Raw genomic sequence first — 25,580 nt, forward strand, 5'->3', positions numbered from 1 at the left:
TGTTCCGTCGTCATCTTGATGTGCTTCATTAGCCTTCTGTATTCTGCAAACATACTTTGTCTGACTGGTGTCTCAGGAAAAGAAAACTCCACGAGGTGATCAGAAAGCTATCCTGAAATATGGAAACCCACCCTTCCAGCTCTGTGGTTTGGAAGGCCATAGGACTTCCCTTCCTCCTTGGTGTTTCAGAGCTGGTGTGTCACTGAACTGAGTTCACAGATGGACAGTCAGTGTCACGCTCATACATACAGGGTTTGTGGTTTAGCACTGTGGCATTCCAGAAAATGTCCCTTGAGATGGAATGTGTCAATGACTATTAATATCCATCAGCTTTATGACTAGATAATTTGTCATTATATCGTTAGTGTAGGATTATAAGCCAGGACACTGAAGGGGTGCAACAATTTCAGAGCCCGTCTAGAAGAAAACATTTTACCTGAGTGTTGTAGAGCAATGCAGATGCTTGTACTCCTTGTCCTGGTGCATTAGATGGCAGCACTGCCAAGGCTGTTGGAGCCTCAGCTCACTACTGAAATTGTGACAGTCTGGTAGATGGGAATTCAGGTACTCTGAAAGAAAACATTTTTCAAGTCAAACTAGGCTTGAAGAGGAGTGCTGTTTCACATGTGAAACAGCAACTGAAAAGTGGCACATCAGTTGAACTAGACACTGTAGTGAAGTTGGAAATTGAAAAGATTTTTTTTTTTTAGCCTTTATTTAAAATGTGAAGATTTGGTGGGTTTTGGGGTTTTTTGCTTGTTTGGGTTTTTTTTGGTTGGGGTTTGTTTTTTTTTCTTTACACTGAGGTGAAAAGCTGGCAGGAGAAGGACTTAGTAAACAAATTATTGTTGGGTTTGGGTTTTTTTTGGAGACAAGAGCTTGAGGGTTGTTAAATTATGGGCTGACATCCTTGAAATATGAAACTTTCTTAGTAATGTGGTAGTGTAGCACAGTTTTAATAGGCATGTCATCTTTTGTTGATTAAGCAGCTTTTCTCTGAAAGAATAAAAACCCAATATGTAAATCTACCATAGCTCTTATTAAATGGGGGGGGGTGTATCTTTATATACCTGTTAAAAACATTCTCACCTTACTTTAAAAATAAGACAGACTTCAGGATCAGCCACTGTTTCCATGATAACGTCACGCTGCTAAACGCAGTGTTTGGGCTGGAGGGACGTTGCTGGTTCTGAGCTGTTGGGCTCTAAGATACGTTGGACTCATCGGTTCCAGCTTCCCTGTCTCTGGAAGATCCAGCGGTAGGGCAGCGGCCTCTGTTGGAGGAATTGCGGTACTGCAGAAGGCTCTGCAGCTTCCAAACTTTGAGGGCAGAAAGCAAAGTGTAAATTGCGTTCCAGTGGAAATGTCCCTGATCTGAAAAAGGTGTGTTTTCCTGATGGTTGCAATGGAATGGAATTAAAAAGAGCGTTTTGCAGAATTAAATTAAAGCATGTTGAGCTTGTGTCATTTGGAAAGAGGAAAGAATAGTTAATTATTTTTTAGCCCCAGATTCACTCTTTGAAAAACTGTACAGTTACTTGTTGAAGGGTAATTCACAGCAGATTTTTGGAGCATAGTCCCTCCCCTATTCAATACAAGTTCTGTTTTAAAAACAAGCGTAATTCTTCCAGACAAATTGGTTTTATTCCAGACTTGTGTGAGCATGCTTAGTTATTTTATTGTAGCTCCTGTCAAATACGTTATTCAGTGTCAGCTGTGCCACTGAAATGTTCCCAAATTAACAAGGCTCTAAGACTCCTTCTTCTAAAGGAACTGTGGATTCTTCAATGCCTTTCCTTTGATTTCCTCTTAGAGGAAAAATGGACTGAATAAACACTGACCTGACCGTACTTTACAATTCTGGTTTTGAGGAATGTGAGTCTATTCATTGGTCTGTTTTCCCTGGCAGACCTCCATCTTCCTGATATGACAAGTTTTGAATTCAGTTTTGTTTAGAAAGGAGACTTTATTGATGATGTGTGATCTGAAAAAAAAAGAACAAAAAACAAAAAACAACACACCACTTCAGTTTCAACTAAAACAGTTTATTATATCAAAGTCAGCTTAACCAAATGAACTGACATCAGAGGCAACTTTGAGCAGCTTTTCAGTAGCCCAAATACTTTACTTTCCTGTACAAAAACATTTTCTATCTCGCTGTATAATTTGTTTTTCCACTCCTCAGATAAAATATTAATGACTGAAGTCCCAAAAATTCAGTGGTACGTGTTTTTGGGAGGTTTTTTGGCCTGCATATTTTTATTCTTATTGTGGTCGATTTGCAGTCCCTGGTTTGTGGCCACTGGGTGTCAGCAGTGCAGAGCCATGAGCGGCTCTGGGCATGGTTTTGACTGGGAACTGTGTCCCAAAAGTGTCCATAAAAACCAACGAAATCTTAACACTTGCTTGAACAACTTGTCCATCGGTGAATAAAACTGTGTGTTTTATGCACAACTGGTGACTGCTCTGGCACTTTATGTATTTGATTCAGCGTTTGGGCGTCGTGATCTGAACTGTTACCTTTAATGTTAGTAATGTTGCTAGAGCTGTGATGAGTCCTGAAAATGAAAACAGATTATCCAATATGTAACTTGTTTTAAGCTAGTAGCCCCAAACTTCTCCTTCCTAAATCTAAAGGTGATAACTTCCATGTGTTGGTTACTTTTCCACAACTTGAGTGATAACTGCTATGGTTTTTAATGTTGACTCTAATTATTTATTTTCTAGACAATGTATTTTATTGCTTTAGGATTTTGTATAATGACAGATCTTTTTTGCTTTAAACACCACTAATATCAGTAGTAGGAATTAGAATGTGTCAGAGAGCATCTCTGCTTCTCTAGCAATATTCAGAAGAGAAGTGAATGTGCATTAGACTAGAAAAAAACGTGTTTGTATCCAGGGAAAATGTTACATCTTCCTGAAAAGAGTGATTCCTGCAGTATATTTTACAAGCTTATTTCCATCTCTGCAGCAGTCTCTAGCTTTTAAGGCTGAGGGCAGATGTATTCTTACTGGCTGTGAAGCTTAACTGCTTCATTGGAAGAGAAAGTGCCACTGGATCCCATAGGCTGTCAGCTCTGTGATGCTGTGTGTTGCTAAGGGCTGCCTTGGATTCGGCTGATGTGAGCAGCCATCTATTCACTGCCTCTTTTATTTTTTTTTTTTTTTCTCTCCCTGTTCATGGCCAGATACTGTAGGCAGAAAATGTTCAGTAAGCCATGAAACAATTGCCAGGCTGATAGGATTATCCTAGAAAAATAGTTCAGCGAGGTTTTTGTTTATGTGGTAACACTGTGAGTGTTTTAACTCTGTGGTGTTCCACTATAATGTTAGACTTTTAATGCTATAATTGTTTTTCACCAAAATATCTTTGAATTGGAGGTTTATGCTGCACTTACATGACTAAATGAAAATTTAAAACTCAAATTGTGGGAAGAAAATGTCTGTTATTTCATTAGATGTGCTTTCCATGAGGCATTATGCTTAACTTCCTCCTCTGGACTCCAGAGCTATGGATACGAGGTTTTCATGGAGTAAAGTTTTCATACTCTGGATGTTAGTACTGAGAATAGAGTACACTTTTCCAAAAGGTGAGCTGATGTTTTCTTGAAGCAGGCTTTCTTCAGTCACAAACAGATTTTTTTAATCAATTTATCTGTTTTTTTAAACTTACTTGGAAGCATACTATTCTTGCAATAGAACAAAACAAAATGAAAAATCTCACTTAGGAACACCTTCATAGCCTTTTTACCTTTGAGAGTAAGTTCTCCAGCTGCTCACCAATCACAAGCAAAATCCTCATTCATGTACACTTTTTCTTTCAGGTGTGAGAGGGGAAATTTCTTTAGTGCTCAGATGAATTTACTTGCATCGTGTATTTCTATTATATTTCCCCTGGGCTTAGCCTGGAGGGGGTGGGGGGAGCTGAAGTGTGTCAGGGATGTTTTCAGCAGGAAGGGCATGCGTGCAAGACTTGTTTTGAAAATATGCCTTTGCTTTCCGCTTGTCTGATCATGACAGTACACGCAACATCATACAACCCCATAAGGCTGGAATCATCCTAATCCAATGTGGCATTCCGTATGTCTTCCTCTGCAAGTAGGTCAAGTTTAAACCATGTTCTTGGCTCGTGCTCCGATTTCCCATAACCTGCTCCACGTGGCTCGAGTATTGTGGTGGAGTACAGAGCATGCCAGCAGGGATTCTAAGCAGCCTCGCAGGGACAGACAGTTTTTGGACAGAAACTAGTGGTTTTGTTCTGCTCTGATTTTTGTGATGTTGGATTTGTGGCAAGAGAAAAGTTCAGTGGTCTAATGTGTGCTTTTACTGAGTCTTAGTTTACCTAATGAGTTCCTTCTGCACACTGCTCTATAAAATCTTAAAACCAATAAGACCTCTGGGAGTAAAACTGGTTGGCAGTGTACTGCATATATTCTGAATGAGAAAACCAAGTAAAATTGGACAGAGGCTGACAATCCTGAAGCTGTGGAAGAACAAATAGGTAGTAACCTAAAGTGTACATAAGGCTGGACATGTGAATATTTTGATGTTAGTGATTGCAATATGCAGAATTCTTCTTGATGAGGATCACAGCTTCAGCGTGGATTTTTTTCCAAGCTGTGCTGGAAGAGTTGTGGCTCAAAAGGTGTGTTAGCACCCACAGAAGTCATCTCCAGTCAGTGTTCTGAACCAGCTATTTGGCTCCAAGATTAAACCCAGTTGCAGGACATTAAAGTCAGTAGTAGTGTTTGCTATTGGCTTTGGTCTTCCTACAGGTTTAAGTCTTTCTTGAATCAGAGCTGATTGATGTAGCAATGTGCTCAAGAAGGATGCAGTTAGTGCTGGAATATATCCTTGACTAGACCATGGTAGCTCAGTGTCGGGGCTACCTAACTGGAACCACATCTGACTTTGTAAACCAGTAATTCTACTTACTTCAGCTGAAGATGTGGACTTCAAAGGAAAACGAAGTACTACTGACAGGACATGCCACTATGGTGGTTAATTACCAAGGTTAATTCATGGAATTACCAAAGTCTTCGTGCTAATGATGCTTTTACAGGACATCAAATAGCAGAAGAGGTTGCTGAAGGTAACTAGTGGCTGGTTTTATAGATTGCTTCTCATGCTACATGCAAATTGTCATAATTTTTAATATTAGAACCAGTAGTGGTCCTGTAATGTGTTTTGGACCCAGAAGAAATGCAAATGATGAGCCATCTTGAACAAAACAAGAATCTCTAGTAAATCTTTATCTTATCTGTCAGGGGCCTGATGTATCTCTGAGCTAGGTTGCTTTACTCTAGATTGATCCAGGTATTCTGCTGACACAGCAGCTTCTCAGAAAGGTCAGATTTCATTTTGCTCTCTGTAGTGTTCCACCTGAGTGCAGCAGGTCAGCTTTGCTTGCTGCTAAGCTGTACCTTTGGAAGGAAAATAATATACAGAAGTGTAGAGCCACCTAACCTTAACCATGGCGTGTTGACCTGATGCTGCTTCCATGGATCTGGGAAATTCCACAGGTGGCACCATGGTCTTGTTTCTAAGAAGCCATTTCAGAGCTCAAGAAGGGAATGTTTAGCCTGGATGGAAGAGTAAATGCTGACTTGTTGGCTCTCTCATTCATTACCTTGAATGCTAAGCTAGAAGTATCCTCCTAAAAAATGCTAGAGAAGTATCTTCTTGTTTAATTGAGTTTTCAAGGTCTTTAAAGCTTCTTAAAGTTTTTCTGGAATACAACTTGGAGAATTGGTCATTTTTATAGTTCTTAAAACACAGTAGGTTTACTGGTATTAAAGAATGTTTGAGATCCTTGAGTAAGCGTTACAGTTCACCTTTGTTCAAGTTTCAAAAATACTGTTTGTTCAGCTTCTGCTAGATTTCCATGCACTCCATAAAAATTGAATATATAATGAATGTTTTGCGGCTAAGGAAGCAGATACGATTGCACATCTTGTGTGCAAAGCTCTGTTATGACTAAAGTTTATCAAGATTTTTTCAGTACACTGAACACATGAGGGAAGAGGTCTGTTAGGAACTTCATTATGAACAAGTGTTCATGCATGTTTCTGTTCATGTAAATTGAAATACATTCCTATATCCCATCTTGTCATTTTGTTGCTGCTGTAGTTGAATTAATCTGTTGTCATCATCCTCAGTTTCTCTCCTCTGCTCAGGGAGGCTCTTCACTGAGCTTTTACCTTGAGGTCAGTTGCATCTTCTGCTTGAATATCACATCGACTGTTCCACTGTAGTGCCAAACCTTTTATTGTACTTCTCTGTTTGTTAAACTTAACACCCAGAAAAGGAACCATATATTCTTCCTGGCAAACCTTTCTGAGGAATTAAGGTGTTTGTATTGCAAGCTGAGTCCTCAACCCCCTACTCATTTTAGGAGGTGGTATGGGCTCAATGAAACAATCTGCTCTGCAGTGGCTATATGCTCTCCTGTAAACTTAGCTTCAAAATATTTCAACCCTGTAAGTATGTCCCTACTCTGACCTTCAGAGCACATTCATGAGCCTATAAACTCTTAGGAGACTGGTTAATATCAAAACAAAGGCAAAACCTACACAGAGGCTTTTTTTTTTTTTTTTTTGAGATATGGAAAATATTTTGGTGGAGGAGGGGATGGTGCAACTGAAGCACAGCCGTAATTGTATGTATAGGAGTTCTGTTTAGACCATTAACACTATTCACTGCCATGTTAATGCTGCCATGTTTGCTGCTTGTTAATGTTGGAATTGAAATATGGAATACACTGTTCTGAGATTAAGGTTTGGGTTTTAAATCTGAATCTTCAGACTGGATCACCATTATTGCAGCTTCTACTTTTGGCTTTTTACTGGCCCTGTTGAAAATATTTAAGAATGGCTCTGTCCACTCCCCAACAAGAAGAACATTCATGATCTGGATAAGGCTGAATTACAAAGTGGCTTATTCAGTCCCGTGTTGCAGAACACGCTTGCGAGATACAGAAAAGTAATTTCTCTGATTTCTGCTGTTGTGTGTTTACACAGCATTGGTGCATGTGTGGCAATTAAAGAGTTTACTAATCTATGGAATAGAAGGTTCTGGAAAAGCTGCCTCTTTGAAGAAACATGTTTTAATGGCTCTGTTTTAAGAGAAGCCTCTAAACTGGGCACCCTAATTTAAGAATTCCCTGAAATAATGAGTGTTTCTCACAGGCTCAGAAGTCTGATCTGACTTTCCAGGAACTAAATTCAAATGCTTAGGAAGCAGGTCTTGCATTTTCTTGAGTTTCAAGGGGAAAGCTGAACGTGTAAAAAAGCGAGCATATGCCTGCTGAAGAAGTTCTGTGTGCAGAATCGCCTGTGATCAGCTGGGTTACACTCAAAGTCACTGTTCTAAAAATCTAGATTTCTTAACAGTCATTTGGTCATTCTGTAGAAGCTGTTGGAGCAAAGATTGAGTAATTTTCAACAATTTGGGATTAATTCCTCCTTACTTCTCTAGCTTTTCTTGATTGTGTGAGTTGCTGAATCTTGCGGATCTGGAAAAATAAATCATGTGCTGTTCCTAGTTTGCTTTTTCCCCTCACAAACCAGTTGCCTTTTTCTTATGGAATTCAAGAAATCTGTTAACACAGGTTCTGAAAATTTGATTTGCCAGACAATTTGTTTTGAGTTCACATGGCTTCAGTTTCTTTGATTCCGAATAAATTAATGATTCTTAGTGTCATGCTACATCCCCCCAGGTAAACATGAGTCTTCAGCAAAAGTAAAGATCAGGAAAAAAGGAGCATATAATGATAGGTTGGTATAGTTGGACTAATTTGAAAATTGATTTTTTTATATCTTACACTTTAATCCAAATGTCAGACTGTTGATGTCTTATTCTTAAATAATTTGAGGTGAGATTTTTCAGTGGTGTCTTGTTTGTCTTGCAACTCACTCTAGTGAGCTCTTGTTATTTCAGAGCAATTGTTCTTAGGTATATTTTCAGCTTCTGTAAAATGTGGGAGGATCCTTGAAAAGGCTGCCTTATGAAATGCAGTTTTCATACTCCTACTGAAGGTATTGATTTCTGAAACTTATGGTAACATTTGAAGCTGTTTTGATAATTTGTCTGTTCTCAAGTAACCTAACAACTATTTAATTTTTCTTCCACTTTTCATTTCTTTTAGCTGGAATGTGACAGCAAACATAAGAAGAATGTTGAAACTTGATTTTCTCCTGCTTTTGGAAAAGTCTAACTTGTGTTTAACTTGTTATTTAATGGGAAAACTGTTCATTGACCACAGATGACTACTACTAAGAGGCTTTCTGAAATCTCTTTTGGATTATGAAGAGATAGTAAAAAAACAGGCTTATGATGACACCAGTTCCATTTGAGGTTGCTTTTGTCCTAAGCAATAATGGATTTGTTTGGCACTGGGTGCTACAGTTATGCAAAACAATTGCTCAGTCATCATAGGTCACGTGTTCTTTAAATGTATTTAAGCAAAGATGAAAAAGAGGTCAAATCTTTATTTTTGTCAAAGCTTATGATTTTTCCATTTTGTCAACAATCCTTGAGAATCCCTGAGAAGAAGAGGCATGGAAATGCACTGTACAGTGCATGTGTTCTGCTTCCCACCAGAAGTTGACAAGTCCAGTGTGCAAAACACAGTGTGAGCCCTGCTCCAGTGAGCCCCAGGCGTGTACTTAAAATAGGAAATGGTTATTGGAACTAAATTATTTTGCCATTTTTATTTTTAGGTTTGCTGGCATGGGTAATCTCATTAAGGTGCTAACCAGGGACATAGACCACAATGCAGCACATTTTTTCTTGGATTTTGAAAGTAAGTCTCTCAGCCCTTCACAGCTGGTGCATTTCAGATGGTAACAGTAGGGTTGCTTATACCTGCTGCAGTGAAGGCCAGGGGACTCAGTTGCAAATCTGGAATTTGAAAGAGTTGCATGTGTTTTTTCTGTTCCTCTCTTTTTTTTTTTTTTCTCACCTCCAGTAGTAGCCAAGCCACCATCATGCTGCTGTGTAAATTTTCTTTCCATGCGCTTAGTCATTTTGGGTTTCTGTGGTCACTGATGTCCATCCATCTGCCTGCAAATCAAGTAATCATGAAATGGAAAATTCTGTCAGTATGCCATAGTAATTGTGCTGAGCCATTGTTCACTGTAATCCTCTCTGAGAGAAGAGTGATCCCACTTTGGTCATTCATCGTGCAGTCAATGTGCGTTTTTAACATCCGAAAGTCCAAAGTGAAACTGTCTGATCTTCACAGATGTTTTGGGCACCTTGTGTAAAAGATCTGTGGCATACCTGTGTTAGCATTTTCTGCACACTGAAATGATTCATCTTGATGTGACCTTGATGATCTATGATGGCTTTCTGACAAAATTATAAGGGCTGACAAAAGTAAAGCTCTTTCCTTCTGTTGTCCCATCAGGTAAAAATCTGTAGCATGGCTAATGCTTGCAAATATGGTACTTGGCCCTCAAGGCGGTACTCCTGCTCAGGACACTGGTGCTAGGGTGTTCCAGGACAGAATGAGTCACTGGCAAAGCCTTTGTTTGGATTCTGCCCCTTTCCAGAAGGGGAGCTGTGAAGATGTTGGTGACGTGGTCACTTCTTACAGGAAAGCTGCATGGCTGGGACCACCAGCTGTACCTCCTCGAGGTGTGGGGGTCTCCCCTCACCCATCGGGGGGGCAGCCTGAAGGATGGGTTTGTGCCTGATGGAACTCTCTGGTCTTCTTTCCCCCCACTGCTTCAATCAACTACATTTGGGCTGTTCCTTCTTATAAAAAGAAAATTTTCTTTTCTCTCATTCTTGTCTTGGCAGGTACCTTAACATGGGGAACCTTCTAAAAGTTTTGACATGCACAGACCTTGAGCAGGGGCCAAATTTTTTCCTTGATTTTGAAAGTGAGAAGATGATTTTATATATCTATTACTCTTTGCCTGCAGTAGACTGCATTTGTCATGTACTTAATGTATGTTTTCATTTTGCCATCTTTCTAACTGCTTTGTATGCTTGAGCTATGGATAATTGTTCAGCAAACTTTGATATAAAGCAATAACCTGTTCTAAAATATCCTCAGGTTCTAAAATGTAAAATCTTTATTTCAGAGAGGCCTTTCAAATTATATTTTACTGTTGAAACCTGATATGGTTCTTATTTCTTAAATTAAAATTCTGCCTGCTTTAAATCAAAACTTTAAAAAGAATTGGAATTATTTGAAAACTTGCTGAAATTGCAAGGAGATGGATGCACCTTAAAGGAAGGACTGAAAATGAAACATGATTCTCATCACTTCCACTTAATAATGCTGCATATACAGATTTGCTCACAGCAGCTATTCATAGCTCCAGCATCATCACGTTAAATGTGTATATGTGAACCTTATTTGATTTGGCACTGAAATTTAGCCTCATCCCTTCTTAAAAGGGGATCTCAGAGTGTATAGAAATAAAATTTCTTTTGAAAAGAGATGTGACTTGGCTGATCAATGCCAGGTGTTCTAGAAGGTTCACATATTGTCCGTATTTCTGCTTTTAGTTTTTGTTGCATGATACAGTAAAGCCTAAGAATGGCAGGTAAGTGTTGCTGGCTTCTGCTATGCATGTTTAATTACTATCTTTTGGTATGCACCGTTGCTTTACCCAGCTGTACATCAACAACCTTAAAACTAAGAAAATTAATTCTCAAGTGCATTTTGACCATGTTATAAAATACAATGAAATAGTGTAATAAAAAAATTAATGAAGTATTGTGATATGGACAATTTGAGATGCTTTATATCTTCTTTTCTTCCCCTGAATTATTTTCAGTTGTGTTTGATGAAACAGTAGCTTGTTTATATTAGTTATAATATGGAAGCGAATGCTTGGAGAAATATGGTTTTACTTCGATGACATTTAAACTTACAACTTCTCTAAACCCTTACCTTATAGTGTTGATTTTTATCAGTTGTCTCTTATGAGTATATTATTATTGGAAGATGATTATCATACAAATCATTCATAAAGGGAAGATTAATCAAAGGCTGTATTCAAAAATCAGGAAACAAAGCTTCTTTAAGACCGAATCTTGCATATTGTCAGAATAGGTACAAGTTAGTGAAGTAGGGAGGACTCATAGTGAGAATTTTTGAGCTGTGAAGTTCCAGCTTAATCTGCAAATGTTGAACATTTAACTGGAGTAAATGAAATTCAAGTTAGCTGGATGGAAGAGGCATAATTCTTAAATAAATTGCAATAAAAATTGCTGTGTTTTTTTTTTTTTGTTTTGTTTTTTAATACAGATTCTTTAGCTGTCAATTTTGTTTTAAAATGCATGTTTTGAGCATGAACAAGATTTGGCATGAGAGTAAGCAGGTTGCTGACATGAAATGTTTACATACGCAGTTAAATTAAGTGACTTATATTATGGCTGAATTGTTAGACTGTTCTTTATTCATTTTGGACCCTGTCCTGCATTTGTTTCTGCTGCTATACTGTGTATCCATGCTTCTTTCTCCTCTGTTTCAGATAGCTTGCCTTGACAGGATCTTGGCTTTGACACAGTCAAGATCTTTCTTCAAGACTTGGCACTTTATCTTGTGATACTTAATGTTGTGTTTTTATGTGGAAGGACAAGTAAGCTCTGTATTAAATACAAATTTGACAATTCTGTGTTACGTCTGGCCCAATAATAGGCAGTTGGGAGGCTTTTGTTGTTTTGTTCTTAAATCCCTATATATATGTATATCTTTGGGGTCAGCAGACTAGTTAAATGTTTCTTGTGTAGTACCACAAAGAGCTAAAAATCAATGTCCATAAAGCTTTATAGTGCTAAAAACTTCAAATCTAGAAAGATTTTAGACTGGCTTCTGACTATTATTTTTCCCCCAGATATTTGTCTTGGTGCTAGATTCTAGTGACTGCTGTGATGGACTACCAGAATGCATGCAAAAAACATTCTGATAAATGATATGATGGGCTGTTGGCTTCCCTTTGCCCCAGCACTGGTTTATTCTTTCTTTGGTCATTCACCTTACCTATTTGAAGCAATTAGTTGTCCTAAGTATTCTACTAAAGTCTGTGCAGTGCCAGTTGAACATGAGCAAAGTGCACAGCTTTGCAAGGATGATATTGTTCACATGAAACAGCCACCTGTAATGTGGGAAACTTACAGCTCAACTTTTACATTAGAGTCATTTCTGTCACAGTGCAAATCCTTTCCAAATTTAGTGATTTGAATAGTAGCTAAAATACATTGTACTTTCAGATGGTGATTTCAAGCTAGGGCTGACAGTGTTCTGTATTACCCCCAGAGAGCTTGGCCAGGTTTCAGAGGAGCCACAGAGACAGTGTTCTCCATAGTAATGCTGATAGAGATGAATAAATTATTTCATCTCCAGCAGTCTGGGATTTTTCTCTCCCTTGTTTGTGAGTTTTGTCCCAGACAGTTTCAGATGACTTGACGTATTCTTCCCTGGGAAAAATCTCAGTTTAAGTAGTGTTTGCTGTGCAGTGTAAACTTTTAACCCCAAATTTCTCTGCCTACTAGTTCTGTAGGCTAGCCAAATTTTTTTTTAAATAGTCACTAAATGTGTGTGTTCCCCCTCATACCATATGTTGTCATATTTTTGTAGTATTTAGTTCACATATACAGCGTTTGTATATTGTTGCAAGTCTGGTCTTCTGTGTTTAATACTCTATGGTGTGAGCATTCTAAACTGCTAAGTGTATATTGCTTTTAGCACAGTAACATTCTGATTAAATTTAAAATTAATTTAAAGATGAACTCCCCACTTGCTTGCAGGACCTCAGTCTTCCCTTTTCTTACTACTGGACTGAAAATAGGAAAGTTGCCCAGAATAACCAGGGGTCAGCTCCCATGGCAACAGTATCAGGACTCAGGACATCTCAGTGAGCTGTGCTGTGCTTACTGTGTTTGTTCTTTCTGTTGTCCATAGAAAATGGAGAACCATTTGGTTTTCCAATGGAAAAGCATTGGTGGGTAAAGACACGGCCTTGTTGTAACATTGTAGCAGGAACTTAAATGGATGTGGGGGAAAAGGGAAATCCCTGACATTTTGTCTCCTTCATCCTCCTGTTTGGATGCCTGGCATTGCTGGCTGCTTTTTCTTAGTTGCCCGGAGTAACTCTAGAAGTACAACTCCCTTTCCTGCTCTGTGCCCTCCACATTGAGGAAAACGAATTCCACAATTAGTGATTCTCGAGCCAAAGTCCCGTAGGTTCAGTCCTCAGGTACATACTGAGGGATGCTATTCCCATAATATGGGATTGGGACCTTGATCTAGTCAAGGTGACAGCTGTGCTTAGGAAGAGGGACCCTCTTTCTCCACCTGTGATGGGCTTTCAGAATACAGTGCCCTGACCAGCACTGAGAAGCAAATAAACCATTTGCTCTGGGTCAACCATCACTAGGTCTTGAAGATTTTCTGTATCATCTTTTTTATCTCTATCCTAATAAGATCTTAAATGTATTCTGAAGGGATTATAAAAGAATTCAAGTTTGCTTTTTAAAATTGGGCTCTCTTCTCGGTGGAAAAAAAAATTACAGATGGCAGAGGAAATGAGTTGGGACTAATCAGGTTTACAGATTTCTTTTATTGGAGAGGACTAGGTCCACCAAATGAAAGGTCCAAGATGAAATACATACCAAAATAAATAACTCAGTACCTACTGGGTTTTAAAACAGTTTGATATTTAGAAGTTGGTAATAGTCAAAACAAACAAGCAAACAAACAAACAAACCACTACTCCAACAAATTAAGTATAAACAATTGGTTTAGGTTTCCTGGAACATTTTAGGGAAATGAATTGTAGTAGTTGGCTGATTACATCCTATACTATCAGGAGTGATGAAGGTGTTGACTTGCCTAGCCAGCTGTTCAGTGAAGACCACTAAAATTGTGTCTGGAAGATGGTTTTTGTTTCGTGAAGGGTCATAGAACTGCAGCTGCTCTGCTTGTTGGTGTGTTTTGAAATGAGGAGCAGGAGTTCTTGTGGACCCTTCTGCTCTGCCCTCCCAATGTTGAAAAATGAGGTCTCCTCTACTACACAGGGTAAAGAAAAAATGGCATGAAAAATTAAGTAGGCAGGAGATGTACTCAGTGTGAGATGATCCAAGTGACAAGTCTTGATTGCATTATTTAATAACACAATCTGGAATGCTACAGAGCTTCACGTTTTAGTCTGTATTTCACTGTAGCATTTCATGTTCGTGCATGAACTGCTGCCAGTCAACTGGTGCTTCCCTGTCTGCTCTTTTCCCTCATTTTTTGTCTTCATTTCTTACAGCAGTCTTCAGCAGCTTTCAAAATTATGTGACCTTTGTGATGATCTGAAAAGCACTGGCCACTTTTACTCGATGCCTAATCAATGTGGTGCTCTTTTATTTATTTATTTTTAAAGGAGTGACCAGCTTTTTTTTAACCTGTGCTAATTCTTGATGTTTCTCAAAATATCAGTTAAACTGTTGCAAGGTCTATATGTAGGCATATTTGCCAATAACACAGACTGTCTATGCAATAAACCATAAAAATAAGAAGTATTGTGCAAAAATTACAGAAAAATCCATACAGGCAATGCATGTGAAATTTCTTTTCTCCTAATACAAACTTCATTTTCTCTTGTGTTTTTCTAGTGTGAAACACTAGAATACTGTGGTGGTTTTATTTCAAATGTAAAGATTTACCTAACTTCCATAGGAAATTGTACATATGGGTCATGGAAAAAGCACTATTAAAAAGACATTTTCCAGACTCCTTAAACTGCATAAAGTCATGAGAATATATTGTCCTTAGATAGCTTTTGTTTGTCCCTATAAAAAAGAATCTATTGTTAATATCCTGATTTTTGGCATTGGAAATAGTGAACTGAAATACAATGATATTTATTTCATAACATATTTTCCCCATGTAAAGAGAAAAGTGGGGGTTTCTTGTTGTTTTTTTTTTTTTCTTAAAAAAGCTTCAGTAACTAACAATTATTTTTTTAAATATTAGTCTAAAAGGAACTACCCTTGTAGATTCCATCAAAGTTTAAAAAAAAAAAGTATTTCATTTCAGGTAAACCATGTCCAAGATATTTGTACTAGGTGATTCTTTTTAAAGGTTAAAGCCTTTTGTTGATCCTTCTCAAAACATACTTTTTACAGATTTGCCTTTCTTTAAAAGTATATGTGTAGCTTTTTGAAATTATGATCAAATATGCATTTGGGAAGTCCTTATCAATTATACAAAACCTGAGGCACAGCATATATCTTTAAAGACGGGACAAAAAAAAACCCCACAAGCTCGCATGAGATCTTTTTGTTCTCAACTCTGTACAATGAGTGCAATAAAGAATATGTTTTGAGAATTAATTATATTTAGAAGTAAAAGATATGGCTCCTTTCCCAGCTAGTTAAAGATGAGGCAGAGAAGATGGGAAATGACCTGATGCAATGTTCCTAGATAACAATGGACATGGACACCTCTGCTATCTGCAGTGAGTGTGTCTGAGTGCTTACCTAAATCTCTTCCAGTGAGCCTGTACTGTACCCCAAGGTGAAATTATATCATGGTCATGAAGACAACTCATCAGGATTTCTTCTCCTAACTCAGTTTTAAATAAGTCAGGAAGGATAGATTCCAGGTGGGTTTTTGGGATGGTAAATGAAGCTAAGAGACTACTAAAATGAATAAAATTACTCTCCTGGAGTTCTTCATACATTGTAGTAGCTCTTCAGGGAATGGAAATTCTTGATGAGTTGCTGCATGAAGAATTTTCCCATAGGTGATGGTGTGCCTGTTGAATTCCATATTGTTGTTAAATATATATATATGCTTGTAATATGTTCTGCTGTTTAGATGCCCAACCTACAGAATCTGAAAAGGAAATTTATAATCAGGTGAATGTAGTGTTAAAGGATGCAGAAGGAATACTGGAAGACTTGCAGTCATATAGAGGAGCTGGCCATGAAATACGAGAGGTGAGCTAGAGTGTTACAATTGTGCACAACCTGTGGTTGTTCATTGTCTGATCCTAACCAAATACTGCTGGGTTTTAACTTTGCTTGCAGGAGCTGTTTTGGCAGAGCATGTTGTCTATTAAAATCACTATCTTGAATTTCTGCTCTGGAATGTTTCTTTTTAACAGCGAAACAGATGTCGCTTGTTTCAGTCATATTAATCCACATGTGTAATAGCAAATGATGCTTCTCAAACTTTTCAGGCAATTGTTGCTATTGATTTTTCTTTGTGTTCCCACATGAACTCTTCTTGAGTTAGTAGTGAATTTAGAAAGAACGTGGTGTGACTACAGTGCAATACTGAGTAGTGCTGACATCTTCTTGTGCAGTAATTGGAGAAGTCTGGTGTGGTAATCCTAACACAAAAGACATCTCATTTTCAATCCCTTTTAGTTGGCTTTTATTTACTACAGTAGACTTTTGGAGAAGCAAAGTTTCTGTACAGAATGTCACTCCATTTTTTTCTTTATGTTTAAAAAAGGGTGAGATAAATCCTTTCCCAACCTCCGTTCTTTCTTCCTCACACGCAGCAATGGGGGCTGCTCTAATCCTGAAGTGAGGAGTTACTCACTGTAACATACCCTTAAGAAATAGTATTAGATAGGAGGGCTCTCTGCTCTCTCCAGACAATATTGAGATACTCATAGACATTCAGCTTCGAGAGTTTTTTTCTCCATTGAATTCATCAAGTAGGTTTAAAAAGGGTAACTGTGTCACACAAAAAAACCTTAGGAGGGGAGATGGCTTACTTGTTCTTCAAGGAAGGAGCAGGATCAGGGAGAGGCTGTAGGATCAGCCAGGAATTTGTGGCTCAGTGAGGAAGCCTGCAGCTCTCTTGGAGAAAAGAGAGGCACTCCTGAAAGGAGGGAGACATCTCAGGAAGGAATCTTTCTAGGGACCAGAGAGGAGTGTGATGCAACTCACAGCCCAGGATTGACCAAAACATATTTCAGAATCAAGGAGTTGACATTGAAAATGCAGCAGGAGAGTTATGAACATTTTTATTTCTCTTTTCTTAGTATATTTTCAGTTGCTAAGTAGTCAAGTTTCTATCTTAAAAACCTAGAGAGGTTGAATTTAAAGTATTCTGTTTGGGAAGTTTACTGTAAAAACAAGATCTATGCATATATACCTCAAAGATCTGGTGCACACCATGTCCTGATTATGTTGTTGAGTATGCTTAAATGCTCCTACTGTAATATTTAGCCTGAATTTCACAGCAAAGTTGTTGATTTTTTTTTTCCTGCACAAATTCAGGAGTTGGTGATAGATACCAACATTAGGATGAGACTTTAATTACTAAACTTTTTTGCTGGGAGGAACCACAGTGAAATTGTTGATTTTAATTAATGAGGTCTGGTTATGTAAATTTTCTTATCTGAGTAGCTTTATTTTTAACAATTTCTTTTTACTCTCTCCACGTTGTTTTCCTGTTCAGGATACTTACTTTCAACACAATTACTTAGACCTTTTTGGAACAGACTTGGGTTAGTACAGGCTTGTCTCTCAACTGGAAAACCTCTCAGTAGGTAGAATTTTTAGTTATTAGATCTTCAAACAATTGTCCTGCGTAGGTTTTTTAATAATTTTTTTTAGTCAGCAGTGCATCAGTTATTCTTAATCTAAGCATACTGTTTTCCTCTCCTTTTCTAATTTAAGGCAATACAGCATCCCAATGATGAGAAGCTGCAAGAGAAGGCATGGGGTGCAGTTGTGCCACTAGTAGGCAAACTAAAGAAATTCTATGAATTTTCTCAAAGACTAGGTAAGTAGAAAGGTATTAACTTGTGTTTTTTGTCTTCATTAATTAGTATATTTGGCATATGTGATCACATCTAGGTCAGCTCCTTAATAGAAAAAAGGTTATGTTGCATAGATTCCTTCCATACACTGGATTGGATCTTATTTATATCTGTGTACTACCTTCTTGCATGCAACAGCAGACTTGCTTCAGTGGGTACCTGAAAGGAGAGAGAGAATGGGAACATGCTTGTCATCCTCCTTCCCTACTCCTTTAGTAACTCCAGAAAGCAGTAACCAGCTGATTGTTTGAAAATTAGTGGACTAAATAATCCGGGAATTAGTCCTGTTAATGTTTCTCATACCAAGAGAATTTAAAAGTGTCTGTATAATTTGTCCCTAAGCACCAGAAATAATTTGGTCTGTGGAAATGCCTGATCTTGGTTCACACAGTTGCAATACTTAAGATGGTGCTTCATACCTCTTATGAAACCAACTTGACTGATGTGGTGGCTAAGCTGATTAAACCTATTAGACTTGTTTTTTCACAAACTATCTGTTGTTATCTCACTTTTAATCAGAGTTATTAGCATAGCTCATGAAAAAATGAGTTCAAAACATGGAAACTTTTTGCAGACAAGTTCTGCTTTGTTAAAGAGGTGAGGCATTTTTCTCAAGAAGATGAACAGGAAGTGGATTATAAGTTTATCTTAAGACATGACTTCTGCTTATAGTTATGTGCCTCTTGAATTCTGTGTTATCTTAAAGGCTTAAGTCTGCTAACACAGGTTATTGAAATATGTCCTACACAAATGTTGCAGATGAAGCTTTTCAAGAACTTTTTTTTTGTGGCTCTCAGTGCCAGTGTGACTTAGTCTGTAGAGCAGTTTGTAAGTAAATATGACAACAGCGACACATAAATAAGCAATTAATTGCTTATATTAACCAGCATGTATTTTGGCAGATGTATATTTTAAGTCTAGCATGCAGGATATCAGCCAATAGAGATACGAGAAGCAGATGCAGTTGTATATGGCAAAGTACTGTCCTGTCGTTTTAGAGGCAGGATTGCGAGGCCTGCTGGGAGCCCTGACCAGCACTCCCTACTCCCCAACGCAGCACCTGGAGCGAGAGCAGGCTCTCGCCAAGCAGTTTGCAGAAATTCTTCACTTTACACTCCGATTTGATGAGCTCAAGGTAAGAACTCGTAGTTTTGTAAGCACAAAGGCTGGCAAAAAGAAGCCAAGTCTGTTTACTGAAGCAGTCCAGGTTGTGTTCTCTTCTAGAACAGAGTGTGCAGTACATACTCAAAGATCTAGTGTACTTGGCTTGCTTGCATGACCTAGAGTTAGATTAGACTGGAAAGAGATGAAATAACATATTTGCTTTAGGCACTTGTTATATTTCAGTTCATATTAATCATGTTTCTTCATCCAAATTTGGCATATCTCTTGGGATACTGCTACTACTCTTAGTTTGTGCACATGCATAGTCCAACTATTTTCTTGCTAATGTGCAAAGAACTAAGATGAAATGATTATTAATTTGCTGGTCTGATCCTTGGAGTCAAACTCGGAAAACAATTTTTTTTCAGCCTGCTAATTTCTGTCTCCTGCTCCTTTTCTTTTTCCTGTTAGATCTTGTTTTGCAAAATCTGAGAAACTAACCAGAAGGCTTTACTTTGTGGTTATCAGTTCCCAACATGTCACAGGCCTTTTTACTTGAGGAAGCCAAATATTTTCTTATTTGGAGTATTATATTTTATGAACACTTGTCCTTATTTTTCTCGAATTTGTTACAACTCTCTTGCTTCCATATCTATATAGATGACAAATCCTGCTATACAGAATGACTTCAGCTACTATAGAAGAACTCTGAGCCGTATGAGGATTAACAATGTCCCAGTAGGTAACCCTTGGAGGAGATGACATATAATCTTATGCTACCACCCCTCTTCTTCATGTACAGAACAACTAAATTTTTTTTTCCTTCTGTTTTGTAGGCAGAGGGAGAAAATGAAGTAAATAACGAGTTGGCAAACAGAATGTCTTTATTTTACGCTGAAGCGACGCCAATGTTGAAAACCTTAAGTGATGCTACCACAAAGTTTGTGTCAGAGGTAAGAGTGTAAATGTGTGTCCTGGATAGTGTGCTTCAGAGCACCACAGGGCCAGGCATTATTTGGAACACAAAACTTCTACCAGGCTTAATTTGGCATCTAGAAAACAAACTTGGTTTTTTTTTGAAGCTTCAAGAAATGTGAAGTGTCTTTTCCCAGATGCTGTAGAGGTTAGCAACTTCAGCCACTTTTTGTGTCACCAAAAGTTAGTGCATAGTGTCACATCAGTGCTGATACCTTTCCTCAAAGAGGGAGGGGGACCGGTAAGTATTTTGCCTCCATTTTGGTGGTGGTTTAGAGCGGAAATTACAGAAAATTGAAAGTGAAACAGTTTGATTCTGTGTGCTTGAAATAAGGAATGGAATTGAAATGTAGCTTCCTTTTCTCCTTCCCGAGAGAAGGTTACACTGTGTAAAGTCAAGTATACTACATTATTGCAAAACAGGAGGATCCTGAATGGGAAAAGTATTCCAACATTTTGACACTATTTATGCTTAATTACCTAGATAAATATTGGTAGTAAAATCCAGTCACTGCAAGTATTGTGCTTGCCTTCTGGTAACTGTGATGATTTTTGGCTTACATGCAAAGAATGCACACTATTTCTTAATTAAAAATAATTGTATGTTACATGATTAATGCAAAGATACATTTGTCTTTTAATATTTTTTCTAAGTTCCACTTTATGCTTGAAATGCCTCAAGAAAATTGACCTCTTGTTTTATATTTCTTTGTGATGTTCATCTGCTGCGATTTTTCACTATTACAGGAGATGAATATATTTGGCTGTAGAAATTTCTGTCTTGAAGGAGCAAGTTAGATGAGTCCTTTAAAATTTACCAGAAGTCTGTAATGTCAATAGTGTAGTTCTTTGACTACACTAAGCAAGCAAAACCTGTGTGTTAGACTTTGTTCTGGAAGTTGCTAACCTATATGGTAACATTTTAAAAAAAACAGTGCAAGACTACCTGACTTACCATAGTTGTATTGATGTTTTTAATTCCCCCATGTTGCCATGCTAGCAGATCACTGATTTGATTTAGGTTTTGTAGCACAATATTTCACAATAATTGAATTGGAAACTGTTAATCTTCTTTTGCAGAATAAAAATTTACCAATAGAGAATACAACAGATTGCTTAAGCACCATGGCCAGTGTGTGCAGGGTCATGCTGGAAACCCCGTGAGTATAAACAGTGCTTGTACTGGGTCTGAGTCATGTCTGAATCTCAGCCGTGACTTGTGATGCATAAGGTGAAAGAAATATAATTGAGGTAATTAGGAACTATGGTGTTTTCTTTTTACCAGCCTAGTTGTTTACCTTGACATGAAACTACATTGTCTCATTTTGCTAGCCATGCAAATCATGCGGTCTGCTTTTCTGAACGTATTAATATTTAAAAATAGCATGGCTATGGAAGCTAGACAACCTCTTGGCACTCTTTATAAGTGGTTTTCTCATGTATAATTCAGAGAAATAGACTATTTGAGCATGATTGCCTAGGGCCTCCTGAAAGAGGGGCTGTGGGCAATGTGCTAGATGGTATGTCCTTGTGGGCTGGCCCAGCTGATGGCTGTAACAAAATGACAGTGCCCCTGTCTGGGGAATTAAGAGGCGATTTCTAGGCATGAAGGCAGTCTGTTGTCTACTATACGTTTGAGAGGCACTGGGAGTATGATCAAAAAGTCAGAGTAAACTTTGGGGTTTGATTTTGGTTTTTTTTTTGGTTGGTTGGTTTGGACTTTTTTGTTGTTGTTTTGGTTTGTTTTTTTATTTTATTTTATCTGTTTCTTTGTGTTCTAAATAGTTTTGCACTGGTAAAATTACTTGCACGTAAACTGTGTCTTATTTAAGTAATTTTCTGTCCAAATACCACAGCATGTATGTTTTGAAGTACATTAAGAGCTCCAAACATTTATATTCTTACCCTTCTTAGGAACGGACTGTTCCATTCAAGAAAGTAGTTAAATGTTGTTCATTAGCTTTCTTTCTTTACTTTTTTTTTTTCCCTGAGTCAGAAGTTTGGGTGTGTATTATAGGGTGGCAGGGAAAAGTGTAGGAAAGCAAAGTTAATCTTTTTAGCAGCTGGGTCCTCTTTTAGGTTTGAGAATCTTTTTTAATCTTCAGGTAACTCTTTCTAAGCTGTTGTCTGATTTGAAAGGAAAAAAGAAAACTACCAAAAACTTAGGGTTGGTGGATTTGGATTTTTTTGGCAGAGGATTCTTTTTGTTCTCTGAGGACTTATAGTAGAATTTTTCTCTTTAATCTTATTTTGGGTGTTACTAGTATGTACTCTTATCCTGTGTTTCATAGATAATAACCTGTGTTTTTAAATTACAGTGAATATAGAAGCAGGTTTACAAATGAGGAAACAGTATCATTCTGTCTGAGGGTAATGGTGGGTGTCATCATACTCTATGACCACGTGCATCCAGTGGGCGCTTTTGCCAAAACTTCAAAAATTGATGTAAGTTTATTGTTGCTAAATAATCTCTTGAGTATTTAAATTGTGTATAGTGTGTAGGTTCCTTTTCTGTCTTTCAAGTTCTAGTAGCAGATGTTGGATTGGATAAGTTGGATTGATGCTAAATGGGTAGTGGTAACTGTGAGCAAAAATATATATTAAAGTAGTGAGAAATACAAGCTAGGCCTTCAGTCATGTAAATGATCGGTTTTAGACATGAAAAATCTGTTTTTATGGAATTCAGGTAGTGTCTTAAAATACTTGTAAATAGTGGTTGTGCTGAAAGATCCAAATCAGAATGACTGAAAACAACAACAGCATCTGGCTTGTTCCTCACTGCCTGGTAAATAGCTCAGTTCATAATCTGCCAGCTTTCAAATGTTTAACTTTCTGCTGCTAGTTCATAAGTCTGGAATACATGCTGTTACTGTATGTGGCTTCATGGTTGTTTAAAATGGTCTGTTATCCTGTTGTAGTAACTACAGAGTTGGTCATTATTTCACTGACTGAATGTAGTAATTCTTAAAGGATTTATGATAAACAGGTATTTTTTTTTACAGTTTCCTTCTTTTTTTCTTAAGGTCAGTAAAGCAGAGCTTGACATGAAAGTCACATTGTCTGAAGTTGTCATAGAATGGCTTGGGTTGGAAGGGACCTTAAGGATCACCTAGTACCAACCCCCCTGCCATGAGCAGGGACACCTTCCTCCAGACCAGGTTGCTTAAGGCCCTGTCCAGCCTGGCCTTGAACACTTCCAGGCATGGAATAGCAGTCTAAAGCCATTCTCCCTCATGCTATCACTCCAAGCCTGTGTGAAAAGTCTCTTTCCAGCTCTCTTGTAGCCCCCTTTAGGTACTGGAAGGTGCTATAAGATCTCCCCAGAGCCCTCTCTTCTCCAGGCGGAACAGCCCCAACTCTCCCAGCCTGTCTTCAAAGGAGGGGTTCTCCAGCCTTGGAAGCATCTTCATGGCCTCCTCTGGACTCGCTCCAGCAGGGCGAATTGGGGACCCCAGAACTGGGTCCAGAGGGGGAGAATTGCCTCCCTTGACCTGCTGCCCACGCAGCCCAGGACATGTTTGGCTTTTTGGTTTTTTTGCAGGGTCATGTTGAACTGTTTGTCCACCAACACCCCCCAGGTCTTTCTCTTAAGGGCAGCTCCCAATCCATTTTCTGCCCAGCCTGTATTTGTGCTTGGGATTTCCCTCTCCCAGGTGCAGGATCTTGTACCTGGACTTGTTGAGCTTCATGAGGTTCACACGGGTCCACTTCTCAAGCATGTCCATGTCCCTCTGGATGCCATCCCTTCCCTCCAGCGTGTTGACTGCACCACAGAGCCTGGTGTCATCAGCAGACTTTGCTGAGGGTGCACTCAGAATGCAGCTTTTTAAGTAACTAAACCAGTCTGTCATAGGAAAATATAATACTGAAAGCTTAATTCCTTTCTAATATCCAGAAAATGTCTTTACGGTGCTGCTGTTTTTAAATACTTATTTTTTTCTTTTTGATAAACTGAATATAAAACATTTCTGTAAACTCAGAAGGTACTAGCATGAAAAAAACTGTATCTTATTTTAACTCCTAGATGAAAGGATGCATCAAAGTTCTTAAAGACCAGCCTCCTAACAGTGTAGAAGGCCTTCTAAATGCTCTCAGGTACTCTTTTTTTGGTTTAGATTTTGTTAATATTTTGATATGAAATTTCATGAATTGTCCAGGGCATTTTCTTCAGCAGCAGAGTAATCAGTCACTGTTACAGGGAAAGGTGAATGTGATCATTGCAGGCTTGTCTTCCAATTGTCTTGGGACGAGAGTGCATGAGGAAGCCAGTTCTAACAGCTGGGTTGTAAACTTGAAGTTCTCATTCTAAGATAGCTTTTTGTGTACATACCTGCATGCAGGCTAAGAATGAGTCAGTATGGTGTGGCAAGTAACTATAAATTGTTCCTCTTTCAGAAAGTACTTAAGGCACAAATCTCAATGCTTTTGCTTTAGAATAGATGAGACAAAAATTTGCCATACTAATTGGAGAAGTAAGGAAAAGTTAATAATTCAGTGTATATTAATCTAAAACCTTCTAATTTGGGTCATAAAACTGTATCTATAGTCAGAAACATGTTCTTTGCATGGGTGTCCAGCACTGGAGGAGTGGCAAAAGATGCCAAAATATTACAGGCAAAAAGGTTCTTGTCCTTACTTGGAAAAGTATCATATTACTTTGGTAACAGATAAGCCTAACTGGATGTTGTTACTCATGTGCTTGCTTTGGAATGTGGAAGCTTTAGTTTGTCTTGCCTGAAAGTGTGCATTTGTGATTGCTTTTTCTTATCTATAGTGAAATTGCTTTAATTTCATTTGCCCTCTCTTTATTTTTTTGTGTTATGGTATGGTAAGAAGTGAAATGATGTGGTGGTGTAAGTGGATTGATTTGCGAAGTTGTTTCAGATTATTAATTAAATGAAAAAAATATCTACACTTAATTTGAGACTTCATGTGAGTATTTCTATGCTAAAATGATGTTGATAGTTTCTGAACTTCCTTACTTGATCAACCTTTGAGATGGTGATCAGTAAAAACACAAGCTTCTGGAGGGAGAAGACTGCATTAGCATTTACTTTCTGGCTAGTTTGTTGTGATTGCAGTTAAAAATGAACCCCAGTCTTTACGGGTACCTCATTTTTCCCATCTTTGTTGACACTCGTAAAGTACATGGAAGGTATAGTTTGGGTTCTTGCTCATTCACTTTGTGGTTAGCAGTGTAAATTCAGTCCGTGCTGACTCTGACCTTTCCCTGCACCAACCCTTTCCATCCATGGATGCTTCAACAGTCTTGGTTTCATACACTTGATTAATCATTTGGCTAGGATGTTCAAATGTCTTTTTAAATCACATTTGGCAATGTTAGGAAGAGATGTGGGGGTGAGCTGCTGTGTGATGAAAGCAGGTTCAAGATGATGTCATGCAAGTTAAGTCCAAATCTGAGTGTTTGATTCTGGAGGAGTGTTAGAAGTCCTCATGTTTCCTCAAGAGAGAGATAATATGTTTCAAAAGCAAATGGAAGGTGGTAAGGATTTTGGAAGGAGATCAACTGTTTGCAATTTGAAATTCATATGGGCATTGTAGTCATGTTCAGCTTTTTCACATGGGCAGAATACCAAGTATGGTAACTTTTCAGGATTTCAGAAAACCTTAGACTGCTTGTTTGTGGAAAATATAAATTACCAAAGAGTGCAGAAATCTACATTGATATTAATTTCCAAACTAAAAAGT

General features: G+C 38.1%; 1 protein-coding gene across 5 annotated transcripts in view; it reads left to right on the forward strand.

Moving 5' to 3' along the window:
* FAM49B (family with sequence similarity 49 member B) overlaps window positions 1-25,580 on the forward strand; it is a 97,669-nt gene that overhangs the window by 70,433 nt on the left and 1,656 nt on the right. For 2 of the 5 annotated variants that reach the window (XM_018076753.2, XM_018076760.1), the window contains exons 4-12: window positions 9,808-9,890; window positions 15,830-15,951; window positions 17,650-17,755; window positions 18,791-18,927; window positions 19,557-19,634; window positions 19,733-19,849; window positions 20,952-21,031; window positions 22,190-22,316; window positions 23,896-23,966. In XM_018076753.2, the coding sequence (XP_017932242.1) occupies window positions 9,818-9,890; window positions 15,830-15,951; window positions 17,650-17,755; window positions 18,791-18,927; window positions 19,557-19,634; window positions 19,733-19,849; window positions 20,952-21,031; window positions 22,190-22,316; window positions 23,896-23,966 (911 nt within the window). In that variant the 5' untranslated portion in view covers window positions 9,808-9,817. Of the gene's footprint in view, window positions 1-8,723; window positions 8,807-9,807; window positions 9,891-15,829; window positions 15,952-17,649; window positions 17,756-18,790; window positions 18,928-19,556; window positions 19,635-19,732; window positions 19,850-20,951; window positions 21,032-22,189; window positions 22,317-23,895; window positions 23,967-25,580 lie in introns of all 5 variants that reach the window. The other 3 variants (XM_018076769.2, XM_018076775.2, XM_025895400.2) reach the window with 3 other exon arrangements.

The sequence above is a fragment of the Manacus vitellinus genome, unplaced genomic scaffold (genome assembly GCF_001715985.3).
Source record: "Manacus vitellinus isolate BGI_N305 unplaced genomic scaffold, ASM171598v3 scaffold_1_pilon, whole genome shotgun sequence".
In the NCBI taxonomy this organism is placed as follows: Eukaryota; Metazoa; Chordata; class Aves; order Passeriformes; family Pipridae; genus Manacus; species Manacus vitellinus.